Raw genomic sequence first — 18,437 nt, forward strand, 5'->3', positions numbered from 1 at the left:
TAGGTCCTACGCTTCGGCAGCGTGGAAAGCAGTTTATTGGCTCCCACTGCATAAGAGAATACTTTTTATGATCCTCTGAATTACCTTCAGAGCCTTGCTTAAACTGGGACCAAAGCACCTCTCAGCGATGTTCTCTCCTTACATCACAACCAGGACCCTTAGGTCCTCGTCAGCCAACCTCCTTCAACCACCCATTTTTAGATGCAAAACAAAAGGAGGAAAAACAGTGGCCGCCTTGGGAACCAAGCCTGGAACCTGTTGCCAACCCATCTGAGATTGCTAAAAACAGAAACCCAATTTAGGAAGGCACTGAAAACCTGGATATTCAACCCCTCAGACAAATCCTGTCTTTCACTCATTTAGGATTCCCTGGGGCTCCTCTCATCTCCAACCAGTGCCAGGGTGCTCCTTTCGGAGTGGCAGTCAGCGCTTTATAAATACCTCATTACATTACATCACATGACCGGGCTTCAGTTCTCACCACTGTAAAATGGGTGTGCTCAAAAGCAGGTAACCTCCTTTAGTAAATGTTATATATGATCGTCTGGAGTCTTGCTTATCCGGGGTGTGATTTAAGAGTAATGAACAGGTACAACAACAGAGGATGGAAAATGGTAAAATACATCACAAAATGTGCAATTTATTGCAATGTATATAACATTCCTGTACACAGTTCCCATGTGAAACAGGTTTACAGTGCTGCAACTAGTAATTTAATGCTGGAATGCAATAATGTTCTGGTGCATACAAAGAAAAGTGGGGTTTCCTCCATCCCTGAGGTTGGACCTGTGTCCCAGAGATGAGGTCAGACCTGAAAGCTCCCAGGCAGCGGCAGTATAATAATATGGACCTGTTCTTTTCTTTGTCTCTACAGCCAGTACTGTGAGCATATGAGCTGCAGTCAAAGACGTAGAGGACCTTTTTGGAAGTAGTGGTTTTCAAACCTCGCTGTTTCTGTTCGAGAAACTGCACTGCTCAGGACTCATCAAAGAGCGACACTCATGCCTGCCTCACCTTTCCTGTACTTTCAATCGAGTTGTTGTGAAGGCCCAGTAGTTTTTGAGTTGGGGGTGCTTTATAGATGTGAATCCTTCTTAATATTGTCTTAGCTTAATCCCCTTTGAAATGTGACCTTTAGAAATGTCCCTTGACCTCTTTTTCACCTCTCTAGGTGAGACACATTGAGGATTGTTCAGAACTAACCACACCACTGTGCACTCCTATCCTTTGGTGGGAGCATTATGTGCTCAGAAGCTTTTCTAGCTGAGGGTTCCAGGTTAGAAAGTACATGATGGCCAAGTTTGAGTTTCCTCTCTCATGTTCCAGAACTCAATGTGTCAGGTCTGAGATAAGGCGCTTGTCACACACGCAGTCTTCTGGTGACTCAATTAGATCATGACTTGAGTTCACTAGGCTGCAAATTTCTGAATTGACGTCAGATAAATGATTCATGGGACAGATCCAGTGAAGAAAGAAACCTGCAGGAAGGAAACAAAGGAGCAATTTACTATATAATGTCAATGCCACATATACGCAGTCAGTGCTATGAGACATGATGTCACAGCCTCCCACCATCTTTTCCCCAATGGCTATACACTGCGGTGGCTGTGCATGTGCTTCTTCGCTGCCATCCTGAAGTGCACCCAGTCCCATGAAGGAACTATTCGTTGTAGGGTTAATCATCTCAGAGTTCACTGCCCTCACCTTCCTTAGGCTGATGAAGACAGAGCCTTCAAAACCAAAGATCATCAGATCCTCTGATGGTCTGGTCTCATACCTCTGAAATACCACTGCCTTCTCATCCTACAATTCTCAAATCTTATGCTCATTGAAACAAGGGCATATGACACACGCAGTGTTCCTACGGAAACTGATGAGGGTAAGATAGTTCCATGGGTTCCTTCACCAACTGTAGAGGATGTAGTTTCACCAGTCACTAACATGTTAAATCTAAAACCACCTCCTAGAATACATCTCTTGACTAGTCAACTTCACTTTGTCAAGGGAGTAAAATAGATAAAGGTAGTCTTCACTATCCCATTTAAAATACAACAGTACTGTAGGCTCTAGGACTGAGTGATAAACAATCATAACTGCCAATACACATATTGTCTATGACCAAGACTTTCTCAGGAGCACGACAGGCTTCTTCAGAAGCTTGCAAATGGCAAAAAACGTAGAGCATGAGGAGGCAATGAAGGCTACCCCAGCTCCTGCAGCTGCTGCTAACATCTCGCCCCAGCATCCTCCTAGAACTTTGGGGTGGGAAGGATTGTCCATCCGTCGGGGGCACCAAAGCCATAATGGACCTGAATGATGAGACCAGACGAGTTATTGCATGGGAGATGCATTGTGCAGATGTCTGGTTTACCCATGCCCATTGCATGAAAAACGTCATAAGTACACAGTAAAATGGTGTTCAGTATGAGACATTGATGAATTGGGCGTACAGGAATTTGACGACTGCCATACTTGGTTGCCCACTGAGTGGCAAATAGACTGGGTCAGAAGAGACAGAGTTTACAGTTGACAAAATTAGGAGGGAGACGAGTTTCTAGCAGCATCACCAGACGCATTCCTAGACTACCTAAAGTCATTGTCAATACTCCTGAGAAGGAGATGCCAAAGTGGAATCTGTTGTTTGGTTAGAGCCAGAAGGATGGTTCAAAGGCCAAGTATACCCAAAGCAATCCCAAAGATGGTTATTGTAAATATGGTGACACGTTCCACATTACAAGACACCGTCCTAGATTTTTATCCAGTACTCAGATAGCCACTACTGGGTTCCTCTTCTACCATGGCTCCTAAAGAACCAGGGCTGTGTCTCTGGGTAGTGGGGGATGGAGCCTCAAGCTGTTTGTAGTGCAACACTCAACACTCGCCAGATTCTATGAGAGATCTATGTATAATGATGCAGAGTGACTGGGCTCTGAGGCAAAGGGGCATCATGATTTTGTTTGTCTCTGAGACAAGCACAAAGAAAATATATCAGAGTTGCAGTGAGCATTACAAGATCACCAGTGAGAATGCTTCTTTTTGAAGCACCTTCTAACCTGGGGGAAAATATAGGTTGGAAAGATCTTCCTGTGAAACTTCTCCTCGTCAATGAGCTCATCTTGTTAATGACTGGTGGAGGACGACCTGACATGGCACAAGATAACTTGTAACAGCATACTTTTAATCTAAGACAGAGGCTTACAGCAAGATGAAATGTTTCAAAAATACCCCTGCCCCCCACCCCCTTTTTAGTGAGGAAATTGTGTAGATCATGGATCCTTGCGTGGATACCCTGAGGGTCGCTCAGAACTGCCTGATAGGTTAGCTGTTGGAAACATGCTGAAGTAAGACTCCTGTAATTGTCTTTAAGAACCTACAAAAGGTGCAAGGGTTGTATATCTGGGATGGTAAGTGTCCTGTATCAGAACAGGAGGCGAAGGCACCCATTTCCCTACCTTAGTGAGAGACCACTAAAGGAGTGTGGAAGATTAGAATTTTGGGCACCTGGCTCTGTGCCGAAGGCCACTCTCAGAGACATCCTAGAGGACAGAATGACCTCAAGATGGTCAGATTATGAACCTTGGGACAATGTTGGATCCTTTATCTGTAGTGCATGAGCACATAGATCCCTTGTTTCCCTTTTGAGAGTGGAAATCCCATACCTTTTTCTTACTTCTCCCTGTCTGTCCTCTGTGTCTTAACTGTGTGGCGAAATCATAAGCCATAGACTCCATTCTCTGTTTCTACTGTTGTATGAAGTTCGTCCCTCAAACCTTCTCCCTCAACTATCTTTTCTTCTTTACTCTCAGCACTTTACTCCTAACTCTACCCTACTGCTGTCAGGACTCTCAAAACGCAAAACGCCCACCAGCACCCTAAGAGAGTGGGAGCTAACTTGACTTGGCTGTTGGACCTGAACACAGCATATAGAATATTGAAGAAGCAAGAAGAAGGAAAACTTGTTGATCACATGGTGGTGTGTACAGAATTTACTGCTGCAGATGACAAGCAATGAAAATAGGCAGTATTTAATCACCAGTTGCTCTTGTGAAACTGTGCTCCTGACTACACCCCTCTGCGATATCAGCTGTTTTAAACTGAGTGGATAAAAAAATCCAGAAAACCAACCTTATGCAACATTGTTCCTTATGTCGATTTCAACAGTCTGAGTCTACTCAGCGGTTGCCAAATTGAGGATTGCTACACTACCCTAACTGGTTGCTGAGTTCTTCACACCACATTGTATCTGTCCATGATAACTTCTCAAATCTATGTGAAACTGGGCTGAACCATCCTCCTACTTACGCTTACTGTGTACAGGTATTCCCAGCCCTCCTATAAAGTTGTCATATTGTCAGCACCACAAACATTTCAGTAACTAAAAAAAACTGCTGTACATTTTCTTGATTTTGTATATTATTTTTGTGAATCATTGAGACTATGGGTCTTATTTAGAGTCTGACAGATTGGATATTACATCAAAACATGACTAATATCCGGCTCACAATATTAAAAGTACCGTGGGCTACATGCACATGTAACACGGTGGACGGAACATCTGCCACGTTTGTGACGAAGTACCCCATCTGCCAAAGTCTAAATAAGGCCCTATGTTTCTAGCTCAATATTCATTGAAGGATTGGTTTCTGAATTGTAAGAAGTAAGTTGTCAATACATTTGTTGAGTATTTTCAGTGTGCCCTGGATGTATGTGTGGGTTTTTTTATTACCCTGCAAGTAGTATGGACTGTTTCATAATGAAAGCTAAACATGCAGAATGCAGGACAAATAGAAGTAACAAATAGCCATTGCGGATTGTTTATTGTATTGTATTGTAATTGCATTTATATAGCGCTTACTACTCCTGATGAGGCGTCGAAGCGCTTTTTCGGCGGGTAGCACGCTACTCCGGGACCCACAGAGGATTAGTGTTGAATTAGTAAAGTGAAACATGCAAGTACATTTTAAGTGGTGGATAGGTTAGTCAGTTATTTGGATTTGGAATGATAGCAGTAGGATAGAGTAGGACAAAGGTTTGTATTTATTTATCGCTTGCTTGTTGACGCATGCTATTCAGGGAGCCTATAAAGGATTAGTGGTGAATTAATATGGTGAAATATGAGGTAATTTCAGTGGTGGATATTAGTCTGTTACTTGGAGTGAGAAGGATAGCGGATGGATAAAAGGGGAAGAAAGATTTGCATTCATATAGCACTTGTTACCCCTGATGGGTGTTGAAGCGCTTTTCTGGCGAGTAGCACGCCACTCCGGAACCCATAAAGGATTAGTGTTGAAAATTAGTATAGTAAAAATATGAAGTAATTTCAGTAGTAGATATGTTATTCAGTTATTTGGGCAGTATATTAGTATAGTTGAGTATGGAATATGGAATTTGAGAAGTGAAACATGTTAGTCTGTTAATTTTGATTGAAAAAGGATAGTGGAGGGATAAAAGAGTGAAGGATTTTTTTTTAAGTCTTAGCAGTAGGAAGAGGCTTTCGGATGAGTAAAAAAGAGTTTTGGAGGGAAGGAGTCAGAGGGGAGAGTTTAGAAATGTTTTTTTTAGGGGATCGGTGTAGTAAAAAGAGGTGTCAGATGATGCGAGGAGGGGTAGAGCAGGAGAGAGTCTAGAAAAGGTTATTTTGGCGATCGTAGTAGTGGTACGGGGTTTGGGATAAATGAGAGAGTGGATGTAGAGGATATATTGATAGATCTATAGGATGAGAGATAGGGTAGTGCATTAGAAGGAGTTTTAGAAAGAAGTTTGAGATGAGTCAGAAAGGTTGGGCTAGAAGATATATTGAGCTGAGAAATACGCTAGTGCAATGGAAATGCTAAATTAGGGGGGCGTGGCTAGCAGCCGGTGGGAATGGTCGCTTGCTAAAGCGACTCCCGGCCATCGCCCGACTATCCGCCCAACAGATCCGCTTCTATGACTAGGGACTCCCTTGCAATTGGGAGGCCCCCGTCCTCAACCGATTGTGCACGCCTTGTGTGAGTGCTGGCCTGATCGGTGACACCGTGCCGGAGATCGAGCCCTTTGCGGTGGGATCCCCGGGGCTTGCAAGATGGCGACTGCGCTGGGGCTCCGGCCTGAGTGCTGACTGGCTTCGGCGGCTTGGGGTGAGACCGGACCTGCTAGTGTCTTTATTGCCCCACCGCTTCTCATCGGACCAATACTGAGACCTTCCGCGGCTGCCGGAGCTCTCCCCCCTGCTGCCGCAGAGCCGGTGGGTGGATTGCAGACGAAATCGGAGGACACTGCCGGCCCGCCGGGGCGTCATTCACGTGACGTGCCGGCTTAGGGGCCTACCGCCGCCGGAGCTCCGGCGCAAACTTCGTTGGCCTAGCTGAGAGTGACGGACCTTCCAACGGCTTCCCTTACAACACCGGCTAACTGGGGGCGGACCATTGACTATCTGCCTGGCTGGGGCACTGGATGTCGGGCTTTCTTGGATCGGCCCAGCTACAGAATACAGCATTAGAGGCACGAGCCCGGCGGGGGCCCGGGGCACCCCTTCACCTCTATTGGAGATCGGACTATTACGGCAGTGGCGAGTGACTCGCGAAGGACCCTTACTCCGGGCCGACATCAGCGCCGCAGCTCAACCTTTGGGCCCTGCCGTATTGTGGCCCCAGCACACGACTGCCCCGCTCTGGGCCCTGGTGGGGGCCGGCTTCTCCCGGCCGTCCCGGAGACCTCTTGCCGCACAACAGCGTGGTGGTAGTTGGTCGCTCTTCGTCCCTGGTGGTGCTTGGACCTCCCCCCCCCACCCGGCGCCTATCTCTTCGTGGCAGTGACCCCCTGGTGATGCTCCACAGGCGGTGACTACATCAGGTAGCTTTGGGCCTATCTGCGGATTCGAGCGCCTTGGCGGTGGATTGGTCTTTTCCGTGGGTGCTCTGCTCGGACGTTGGAGGGCCCTGAGGTGGGGTGACTGCTTGGCCTCATGTGAGACAGCCGGGCGCGTGGTGGACGATTGGACCAGATATTATCTACGGCCCCACAGGATCACGGCCGCTCAGGCGGCTCGCCATACGATCTGCGATGGCGTCCAGCAAGGGAGGGAGGCCCTCGACCCAGAGGCAAATAAATAAGAATTCCTGGGGCTCCAGAGGTGACAATAAGGACGTGCCCCCCCGGAGACCCAGAAAATGCGTCCCCCTCGCAGGTAACGAAGCCGCTTACCTTAGAAGACGTCATGGAGGCGATTGCTTGAGTCCGCTCCTCACTGGAAACTCGAATTGACTCTGTTAAAATTGAGGTGACCCTCTTGCGAGCTGACCGGCGCAAAATGGACACTAAGGTCAAGGATGTAGAGGTTAAAACGGCGGCACTCATCGACGACACCTCTACGCTTCAACAACAAGTAGCCCAGCTTCAGAAACAACAGAAACAAATGGGTGACCTGCTGGACGACTATGAAGGGAGGGCACGACGGAACAATGTTCGAATTTTGGGAGTTCCAGATAGAATGGAGGAGCCAGCGGCAGACCTATTTGTGGAAGAATTGGTCACGAAGCATCTCAAACCCAAGCAACTGTCGAGCTATTTTTCCATTGAACGGGCGCACAGGGTTCCAGGAGGTAAACCGAGGCCGGGCCCCCCCACCCACCCCATCATTGCGAGGGTCTTCAACTTTCGGGATCGGAACGCTATCCTACAGGCAGCCAGATCTGGGCCGCCGCTTCTCCTAGAAAACACTCATATCTCGATGTTCCCGGACTTCACAGTGAGGGTGCAGGCGAGACGGCGCAGCTTTCTTGCTGTCAAGAAGGCCTTACGGGGTCAAGGCGTTAAATACTCTATGCTCTTCCCTGCGAAGCTCCGTGTAGAGATGGATGGTAAAGCCTGGTTCTTCCTGTCGCCGGAAGAAGTGTGGGACTAGTTGGAGGGATGGCGCCGAGCTGGAAAATCTCTGCGGGACCGGGCGGAATCAGAAGTACATCCGAGAGAGGACCACTTGCCTGTCAGCCAAGACCTATTTACCAGTCCGAATAATGAGGAGGAGTGACTATTCCCAGTCAAGAGAGGACTATTTTGAGATTGCTGTTGGATATTGTTCTATCGGTCCTTTCTGTTTTGTACTATTTGTGGGGGCGGAGAGCTTCTGCGTTCCATGTACTTCTGCTCCTGAGGAATGCCTTATCCGGCCCCGATCGGGCCGCACCAGCTGACTTACAAGTAACTTTTCTAATTTGTGGATGTTGCACGTGGTCTATTTGTAGTTTTACACATGTATATCATTTACACTGCTTTTAGTGTCGGGCGAGTGGCGTTAACGGCCCACCAGGTACCCCGATCATGGAGGGGAGGGCGACAGGCACTCTGCCTAGTTGGGGGGTGGATAGTTCTGAATCCACGGGCAGGGAAGCAGGGAGGGGGGGGGTTATGGGAAAGTTTTGTTGTTGTATTGCTGCTTTTTTGTGTTCTCAGCGGAGTCCTATTTAGTCGTGATGTTCTGCCCATTCATGGTTCCTTATTGACAGATTGGCCTCCTCGGTTGGCCTCTGGCCCCCCTGGGGTCGGAGATCCTCCTAGTCCTACGCCCCGAGGTGTCCTAAGGTTCCGCTATCGTAGGCGGCCCCCCTCCAGCCATCCTTCCTATCAGCTCCACCAATTCCGACGGCATGACACAACTTTTCTCTAGAACCCTTGCCATCCTATCCTGGAATGTCAATGGTTTGGGTCACAAAATAAAGAGGAGCGTGGTCCTCCAGTTTCTCCGACGCCACTCCCCCGACATCGTCCTACTACAAGAAACGCACCTGGTGGGCAACACCTGTCAGGCGCTCCAAAGAGGAGGGTACAAATTATTAGTCCACGCGGGGTTCTCTTCTGGATCCCGCGGCGCCGGGATTCTGGTCAAAAAGACTCTTGCACTGACCCACACTCGGACTTGGGCTGACCCCCTGAGCCGTTTTGCGTTGGTTGAGGCCGCCTGGGAAGGGCGCCCCCTAAATATTATCACAGCATATCTTCCGCCGACGTTGGTCAGAGACTCCCTTAGGGAGCGGGGTGCTCAATTTTTAGGCCTTTCCCCGGGTACACTCCTGATAGGAGGTGATTTTAATGTAACGATGTGTGATGACATTGACCGCAGACCCAAGCGGGGTTCTCATCGTCATAGCTCGGACTTGGCAGACTTTGCGCACGCCATGGGGCTGGAAGACATATGGCGCCTTCATTATCCGGACACACCGTACTTCACACACTATTCTAATGCACACAACAGCATGTCTTGAATCGATTATTTATTTTGCCCCATCGCGGACGTCGGGTGCTTCGTTCGCCTGAGGGGCCTTCCCCGTGGCGTCTCCGATCACTCACCACTTAGTGTAGACCTCATCTATAATCGCCAGTTCGCGCGGGGCACAATTATCATTAGTCCCTGGCTAATGCAGATCCCAGATATCAGAGAAGCGTTGCAAGAACGCACCGAACTCTATTTCGCTGAAAACGTTGGGTCTGTGGAATCGGCGGTCACACTCTGGGAGGCTTACTTGGCGGTGATAAAGGGAGAGGCACTGGCCCTTAGGATGGGATACCTGTGGAAGCATGACGAGCAGATCCTTCAGGCTGAATCTGACCTCATCAACCTTGAGGCTTCCCACAACGCGAATCCGTCGGATGCTACTGCTACTAGGCTCCGTGCCCAGCAACTGGCCTATAAAGCCTTGTCACAGGAGAAGGCGCAAACGCGGCTACTTCATATGCGCCATCGGGTATACTAGGTCGGAGACAGCGCGGGGAAGATGCTTGCCTGGCTGGAACGTCGTGACCAAGGGTCCAGGTGGATGTCGTCCTTAATCAAGCCGGATGGCTCCACAGTAGTAGACCCACAAGACATCTCAGAGGCCTTTGCCGACCACTTGGAACGTGTCTATACGGCTGGCGATGGCTACACGTCTGATGAGTCCAGACAACTTCTGGAGGAGATGCGCCTTCCAGCTGTGTCGGATACGGATAGGGTGGCCCTGGACGCCGACATCACGGCGGAGGAGCTGACTGGGCATTGTTTGCCGTTAACTCCGTCAAGGCTATGGGCCCTGACGGGGTCCCTGTCGAATTTCTGAAGGGCATGGTCCCTGACATTATCCCTCATCTCCAGAATATGTTCACAAAAAGTCGAGAGGTCGGGGTCCTTCCGCTCGCTCAAAGGGTGGCCTCCATAGTGGTCCTACTTAAGCCCACTAAACCACCCACTGACTGTAGCTCTTACCAGCCTATCTCCTTGATTAGTGCGGAAGCTAAGGTCCTCGCTAAGCTTTTAGCGCATCGCCTTCTCCTAGTGCTCCCCTCCCTGATACACGATGACCAGTCCGGTTTTCTTCCGGGTCGCAACACAGCATTAAATCTTCGAAGGGTACATAATGTATTGAGTCGCCGCTCTACTCGGAAACAAGACGCGGCCATTTTGTCCCTCGATGCCACGATGGCGTTCGACTCGATCGAATGGCCCTATCTGTTCGAGGTTCTCCGCCGCTTTGGCTTCGGGCCTCAATTCATTAGTTGGGTGCGACTTCTTTATACGGAAGTTTGGGGTCAAGTCCGAGTCAACAATCACACATCTCGGAGATTTCAACTTCATCGGGGTACCAGGCAGGGCTGCCCCCTGTCCCCACTGTTGTTTGCCCTTACTCTAGAACCCCTGGCTCACTGGGTCCGCACAGACGTTTCTATCAGAGGCATGCACTGGAATGAGGATGTCGCAGATAAAATCTCCCTCTATGTGGACGACATCCTAATATACGTGTCATCTCCCCGATCCTCTATCAATAGCCTATTCCATGTTCTTTCCAATTTTGGGAAGTATTCAGGATACTCTATAAACTGGACTAAATCGGTGCTGTATATGTTACATGGCCCCCCGCCCCGTCTGCCCAGGGGGTTTCCCATTGCAATCGCCACGGAGGGTTTTATGTATCTTGGTATTTTTATTACACCCGATTCCAAAGTGTTTTACGATTGCAACTTGTTGGGCCCCCAGCGTAGACTCCGCAGTGATGTTGCCCACTCGAGCTCACTCCCACTGTCACTCCCGGGCAGAGCGGCATTGTTTAAGATGTTGGCGCTCCCGCATTTCTTGTATGTCCTGCAGAATTGCCCTTTCTTGATTTCAGATTCATATTTCCGGACAGTGGAGAGCGAGCTCCGGCTTTTGTTATGGAACGGGGGTGCCGCTCGGATTGCCCTTTGTAAACTCTTTCAGGGGTGGTATGATGGGGGCATTGCCCTGCCCAACCTCCGCCTCTATTATTGGGCCTCGCAGTTGGTGGCTGTAAACCATTGGATACACGGCTCGCCCTTGAACCCGGCCTTCCTCCTGGACAGATGCCAGACGGGTCGAGAGGGATACCTGGGGGCTCTCTACAGTAAACCTGCTAGAGCTAGATAAGTGGGACCGATGGCACACACAGTAACTATTTGGCACAGGGCTAATAGATGTTTGGGGTGGTCGGACAGGCTCACCATGGCAACGCCTCTGTGGTCTACGCAAAGTCTGGGCTCCCTCTGTTTCTTTCGGGGGTTTGATAGATGGGGCACAATTGGGATTTCGGAGCTGGGGGACCTTGTTCGTAAAGGTAAACTGCTGACCTTTAGTGATCTTCAGACTAAATATGCCCTTGCGTCCACTGAATTCTTCCGTTATTTGCAAATTAAACACGCTATTCTTGCAGCCGTCCCGGACCTTGCCACCTTGCCGGTGACTTCTCCTCTGGAGGACAGACTGCTGTCGGAACCTCTCCCCGAGAAGGCCATCTCCCTCACCTATCGCAAGTTGTGTAATAATCTCCCTGATCCCTTCCAGTCACTGCGGACCAAATGGGAGGCTGATTTGGGTCCCTTAGATGAGGAAGACTGGCGCTCGGCCTTAATGTCCCCGAGAGAATCGGCTATCTGCCATAGGTTTAGGTTGATCCAATTGAAAGTGTTGCATAGAGCGTATATGTCTGCCCTTACCCTGGGCAGAATTGGGAGGCGCCCGGATGCCTTGTGTTTACGCGGTTGTGGCCTCCCTGGTACTTTCTACCACATCTTATGGGATTGCCCGGTGGTGCAACAGTTTTGGGGCGGGGCACTTCGGAAAACGAGTAGCTCCCTGGGTAAGCCACTCTCGCCAACGCCCAAGGAATGTGTCCTCAATGTCTGGGGCGCCAACGACCTGACTGCTCAGGAGCTCCAGTGGGCGGCATTAGGTTTTCTGCTGATTAAGCGTTCTATAGCAATTAAGTGGGGATTGCCAGACAGGCTATTGGTGGTGAGCTGGGTGGCTGAAATGGATCGTTGTATGATCACGGAAAAGACAGTTTACAAGATTCGAGGATGCCCAAAGTCGTGGGACAAGAAATGGGGGCACTGGAATGCTTATCGGGGGGAACTATGTGACTCTCCTACAGCTGAACTGGCTATGTCCCGTGTTGGACCTATGGGAGGGCTTGTATGGTAAAAAGTGATTTGTTTGACCTGTATATAGCTTTATGTGTACTGCAGTGCTCGTGACTGATTTCTGACTCCGCTTTCTTTGTTTCATTCAATTGTTCAGTTAATATAAAAAAGAAAACAGGCCGCTAGCAAATCCTTGTAAGAATGTGGTAGTTCTGTGTACGCCTTATTCCGTTACGCCGCCGGACCCCAGGGTTGTCGGCTAAAAGGCTGTGTTGATTGACCACTGATGTGAATACTGCTGCCGGCTCCTGGGTTGTAGGCTTATAGCTGTGTTTTACAGAACTGTATAATAAAGGTCTTTAAAAAAAAATTTTTAAAAAGGAAATGCTAAATTAGAAGAAAGTGATAAATATATAGATCCATAAGTACATTGAAAGTATATAGATACATAAAAGAAGTAAGTATATTTAGATTAAATATATTGATAGAGGCACAGGATAGGGTAGTGCATTGGATATGCTTTTTCAGGAGAAAAGTAACAGACACACAGATCCAAGTACATGGAAGGTACATAGATGCACAATGGATGAGAGGCGGTTAGAAGAGAGGTGCTGTATTGCTGTATCTGTGTTAGGTGTGGTGGAAGAGTGAAAGCTTGGCATTGGAGTTTGTTCCTTTGTGTGCTTTGAAAGGTGGGTATATGTATGTATTTTGTGATGGTAAGTATTATGAGGTGTTGCACTCTGAAGATCTTGTTGTGCCGGTGTGTGTGATATGTTTTGCTTTTGAGGTGTGGTGAAAAGGGGTTCTGATGTATATGTTTCATGCACCTGATTTGGTTGTGTAGTATGGTTTGTGAGAGGAGGTTGTGATGTAGAGGGGGTGGTGATGTGTTTATGTGTAAAGTGTATGTTGTGTGTAGGAGGGAATGAAGTACAGGTGAGAGTGTTTATCTTAGACTGGTTTGTTTCAAGAGTTACAAAAGTGTGGTGGTGTGCAGTGTGTGTGTTGTGTGTTAGTGTTATTATGGTAGAAGGGAGAGGAGGGTGTTTGTTGGACAACTGATGGAAGGATCATTATATATTTGTTAGTGATAAAAGGTGGACTGTTAGGTGTAATTACAGCAGGGAGAGTGTGTCCGAGTGGGATGTAGTTATTTATGGTGTTGATTGGCATTGTGTTAGTAATGAGTGTATTGGTTAGTGGTATAGGATTGAGTTCTGTACTGTTTGTGAGTGATGGTGGATATGTGTGGTAGTTGGGATAGTAGGGTGTGTAGATGTGGTTTGGTTGGGTTGGTGGTGCATGCTGGTACATTAATCTGTGCATAGTGTTGTACGTGGTGTATATTTGGTGTGAGTGTGTTGCTCTGTTTGTGGTTGTGGATGGTGTGGGCTGGGTATTGTTAAATGAGAAAAAGGGCAGCATTTCTGGCCCTAGTCCCGACCAGTCTCGAACAGGCCCAAACAGGCAACTACCCTTGTCCTCTCCGCCCTTAACAGGCCCAAACAGGCAACTACCCTTGTCCTCTCCGCCCTTGGCCTTGACGCCCGGGCTGAGACGCCCTAAGCCTGGCCAGGAAGGGATACCTTTGTGCACATAAACAATCATTCCCTGCAAAGCCGGCTTCCTATGATGCAAGGGTGCCTGCGTTGGCGCTAGGCAGCTAATTTTAGCACCGCAGCTAGTGAAAACACAGGGGTGTGTCGTATTGCAGTAAATACGGGGCATCCCTGCATTTTGAAAATGTCGGAGCATGGCGCTGTCAAATTTGGCGCAGCTCCACGCTCCGAAAATATTTAGGTCCCAGAGAGGAAATCGCCGATGACGAAACCTGCCACTCTAAGTGGTTGAGGGTTTACCATCCTTTTTAATGAAAGAGACAGAAACCATTGGTGTTTAGCAGTACACCCCTGAAGTAAGGGTTCTTGCCTGAGAAAACCAGGTTTCTTTAGGATTGTTTTGATTCAATATAGCCTTTGATGGGAAATACTCATTGATTTTCTCACTCGTTGATATAAAATAACGTTTTAATTCCGACAGCACAAAAAAGCAAAGAGGAGAAAATGGATTCAGATTGAGGGTTTGGGGGTTCAGCTCCCGGTCGTTTCTCCATCAGTTGAGGCAGCCTGCCACTAGGCTTCAAAACACTTAACAGCTTGAAGGGGCCACTGAAATCAGTGACCAGTGCAAAATATTAATAAATATCCCATAAAATATTGCTTCTTTGCACAAGGCCCTACACTGGCTGTGACCTTTTAGTGAGTGTCAATCTAATGTAAAGTACTTATTGGGGTGAGACGTAACATACTTACCCTGCCACAGCTGCAGGCTCTGCGGCTCCACGGATGGCCAGATCACCAGAGGGTTCCACTCATACAGGGGGTTCCGGTGCGTGTTCCCCTCATTGGACTGGTTCAGGAAAGGCCACAGTGAATGCGTCTTTTCCTTCACTGCGCACAGACCTCTGTGGGGGAAAAACGTGTTTTAATGGCATGCCATTCCACCTCCCCATCATCACAGGATGTCAGTCCCTCTCCCTTGATGCTGCAGCACATCAGTCGCACCACCTGAGTGTTTCAGTATCAGAACACTTCATCCCACCTCCTGGAGGAATCCGCAGGACCATGCCGTATCAACGGGCATCAATCCTGTCATTGCTGCACTGGAGCTTGCAGCAATGTCCATCCTGTGCCCTACTAACCAGAGCAGACCAATCTGCTCTTCATTCCTGGTACATTGACTCCACATCTCATTAGGTCAATCACTAAGACTCTGGCGTCTACTGGCTCCTTCTTTGAAAGCAGCAGCTAGTTCGACCAGACAGACTTAGCAATCCACTTCCCAGTATCACTCGCTTACCATTGAGACATCATGTACACTAGTCTCACTTAATACCCTTTGCAGAAACCCGGTACCACCCAGCACCATCTTGATGTATACCAGTTTCAGCTGCTAAGCTCTATGGATACCCACAACCCTATCAGTGCAGATATCTAGTGCCATCTACTGCCTTCTGCAGGTACCCTATGCCACCTGATACCACACGGGCTACTCCATACTATTTCATGTTCTGTGTGGCTTCCTAATGCTACCCACTACCAGCTTTTTAAGCTCATCAGTGACACCTACTGCTCTCTGTGCTGATGCCCAGTACTCAAAGAGGCGTAGTGCCTCTAACTCCCTCCTGTGTGGATACTCAAAATTTACAGTACTCCATGCGTGAGGATGTGGTGCCTTACCTTTCCTTCTCGTTGTTGCACAAAAAGGTGCCATACTCTGAGGAGTAGGCATGCTGGAAGAGGGTGCTGAGTAAGCTTTCGTTGAATTCCAAGGAGAAGGGGAACTGCCGCCCCAGCTGCCAGCAGCAGTCCAGGAAGAGGAGGAAGGTAGGCGCCTCCTGCTTTACCCGTGAGTGGGCATAGGCCGAGCGGGCACAGCGGAGCTGGAAGGGGTGTCCGGCCTGAGGAAGTAAAGAGATACCAGAGTCAGGGGCTGAAACCTGTCTGCACCACTCCAGCAGCCCTGAAGTTTGCTGCTTCTACGGAGGACAGCTTAGTTCTAACATGCCTATTACAAGTCAGCTTGTATGAAATATCCCTACAGATGCTTCCCCTCAATGTGCCCTGCAGTCAGGGGTTATGTAAGGTGGACGAATCACAGAGGGGGTCATCTACAGTGACTGCAAGATGAGAGTTCTGATTGGATGTGGAGTGCAGGTAATAGGGCGTGGGTGCCTGAGGAGAGGCAGATGGAACTTTGAGGCGTGCCAGATTCTAAGGCAGTCAGCCCCAGAGCAGCTCAGAGCTAGAAAAAGAAGTCTATCCAGACTCCCTGAACACTGATGATAGGTGTCCCGCAAGGCAGCTCGCTCATCAGTCAGAATTACCAAGAGGTTCTCAGGGTCCGCGCAATGTATCCTCAAATAAATGAAAGGGTGACCTCAGAACAACACTGCCTTAGAGGGGATTCCCTTGGCGCTCAAGCACATGTGAAGAGAGACTCAGACAAGGCTGCTGACAGAATGGGTGCGTTTGTTAGACACATGAGGGGAGAGTGTAACGTGATTTGTCAGGAAGAGATTGAAACCAAGAATGTGAAACAAATCAGACCGTTAGTGAATGTGCTGCACCTTATGTTCGCAGGGAGTAGGGTGCTTCATTCTTACTTGTCCTGTTATGTGCACTCGTTGATGTGCTCACACGACTGATGATGTGTGTGCATCATCGAGCGTGATCAGGCGTGCTGCTTACTTTCAACTTGTACTGCGTCTCATGGCCGCCGCGTTCCTTCTCCATGATATCCGCAACCGTATCTCCAGATGTGGTTGCAGTTTCATGGAGGGTGGACCTGCGGCCAGAGGGCTCCTGCATATTTGAGAGGCCCATTTCACTTGCTATCTTTTGACCAAGGGTTCCTAATAGCTTTAGTTGATCACTTGTCGAAGTAGATTTTCTTTGAGTTTGTTGCTAATGCAAGCATTGCGTCACTAATTAAAATTTAGGCAATATACTAAGGGACAGATTTATAAACCCCTTGCACCGCTTTCACGCCGCCGCTGCGTCACTTTTGTGACACAGCGGCGGCGCAAAAGATGAGCCATGGTGCGGGGTATTTACAACGTGACACATCTCCCAGATGCGTCACGTTGTAAAGCTCTGCGCCAGAAGAGGTGTATAATCGCAGGGGGAGGTGTTCCGGCGCAGGAACGCCTCCCAAAAGTGGCTGAGTGAAATCTACAAGATTTCACTCAGTCACTTTTGGGCCCATGCTGCGTCAAAACCCTGCGCCTGCTTGAATCAGGCGTAAGGATTGACGCAGCATTGTGCACATAGGGTCCCCCTGGTCATTGCTGGAGCGCGACGCAACTCCAGCAATGCGCCGCTTTTACGGCACAGATGCGTGACGCATCTGTGCCGTTTTTGCCCCATGGTGCGACGCATTGTAAATGCGGCGCATCAAGAGTGGTGGAGCTGCGGCGCACAATTACTGGCGCATCCCTGCCGATATGCAGGGATGCGCCAGTAATTGTAAATCTGCCCCTTAATTGTGAAGGACCCCCCCATGGACCTCGTGACCGACAATGGTACACCCTTTGGTCAACACAGATGAAGGAGTTTATGGATAAACACCACATTAGACATCTCAAGGTGGCTTTATATTCTCCAAACTATAATGGTTTAGTTGAGAGAGTAAATAGATTCTTGAAAGAGGGTGTGCAATCTGCTTTGGCAACTGGGGGTTCTAGTTGATATTTTAAAACAGAAGGTTTGGGCATATCACCAGACACCCCACTCTACTACAGGCATGTATCCGTTTTTCCTGTTAAGGAAAAGAAATCCAAAGTCAGATGTGTGTCCAGATTGGTTAAAAGACACATTACCTAAAGACAAACTTTGTCATTGTACTATTACCAAAATGGTCAAACAAAGTGGAGGCTGCACAAGTGAAACAGAAACTATATAATGATGCCACACTCATGGTACAAAATGTTTTGATTTCTGGTTAGACATCCTTACAAGGTTAACAAGCATTTGCAATGCAATAGGTCTCACATTATGAAAGTTTGAGCTATTGGTATTGTAAATGACAAATATTTTATTTATGTGTTGGTTTTGAAACTAGCGATATTAATAGCTTTGTCATTTACAATACCAATAGTTTTAACTTTGGCAAACGTGACACCTATAGCATTTGCAATGCAATATGTGTTGTATTTACATGACTTAGATGTATTAATATTACAAATAACAATGGCTTTTATTTTTTTTAATAATTAATACTTAAATAAAAGTTATTGTAATTTATATTGGCAATAGCTTAAACTTTTGTAAATAACTTTTGGGAAGATTATGTTCAGTGTATTTTATTGTGATGAAAATCCAAGAACAGAAGTGAAATATTAACATCTTTTTGTGACATTTGTAATAAAGCTTGAAACATTGAGAGAACATATTAGAACCAGTTGTTGTTGAACGATTGCACAGAGTGATGCTGTGGCGTTCAGTGGTGCTGAGTGATGCTGTGGCCTTCAGTGGTGCTGAGTGAGT

At 48.0% G+C, this 18,437-nt stretch overlaps 1 protein-coding gene across 12 annotated transcripts in view; it reads right to left on the reverse strand.

Moving 5' to 3' along the window:
• Positions 1–607: 607 nt before the first annotated feature.
• LOC144822807 (myotubularin-related protein 9-like) overlaps positions 608–18,437 on the reverse strand; it is a 465,914-nt gene continuing 448,084 nt past the window's right edge. For 11 of the 12 annotated variants that reach the window (XM_078680715.1, XM_078680710.1, XM_078680709.1 and 8 more), the window contains 3 exons: positions 15,630–15,850; positions 14,703–14,854; positions 608–1,478 (listed from right to left, as the gene is read on the reverse strand). In XM_078680715.1, coding sequence (XP_078536841.1) covers positions 1,330–1,478; positions 14,703–14,854; positions 15,630–15,850 — 522 coding nt within the window. In that variant the 3' untranslated portion in view covers positions 608–1,329. The remainder of the gene's footprint in view (positions 1,479–14,702; positions 14,855–15,629; positions 15,851–18,437) is intronic. The other variant, XM_078680717.1, reaches the window with a different exon arrangement.

This window comes from Lissotriton helveticus, chromosome 3_1, assembly GCF_964261635.1.
Source record: "Lissotriton helveticus chromosome 3_1, aLisHel1.1, whole genome shotgun sequence".
NCBI classification, from domain to species: domain Eukaryota; kingdom Metazoa; phylum Chordata; class Amphibia; order Caudata; family Salamandridae; genus Lissotriton; species Lissotriton helveticus.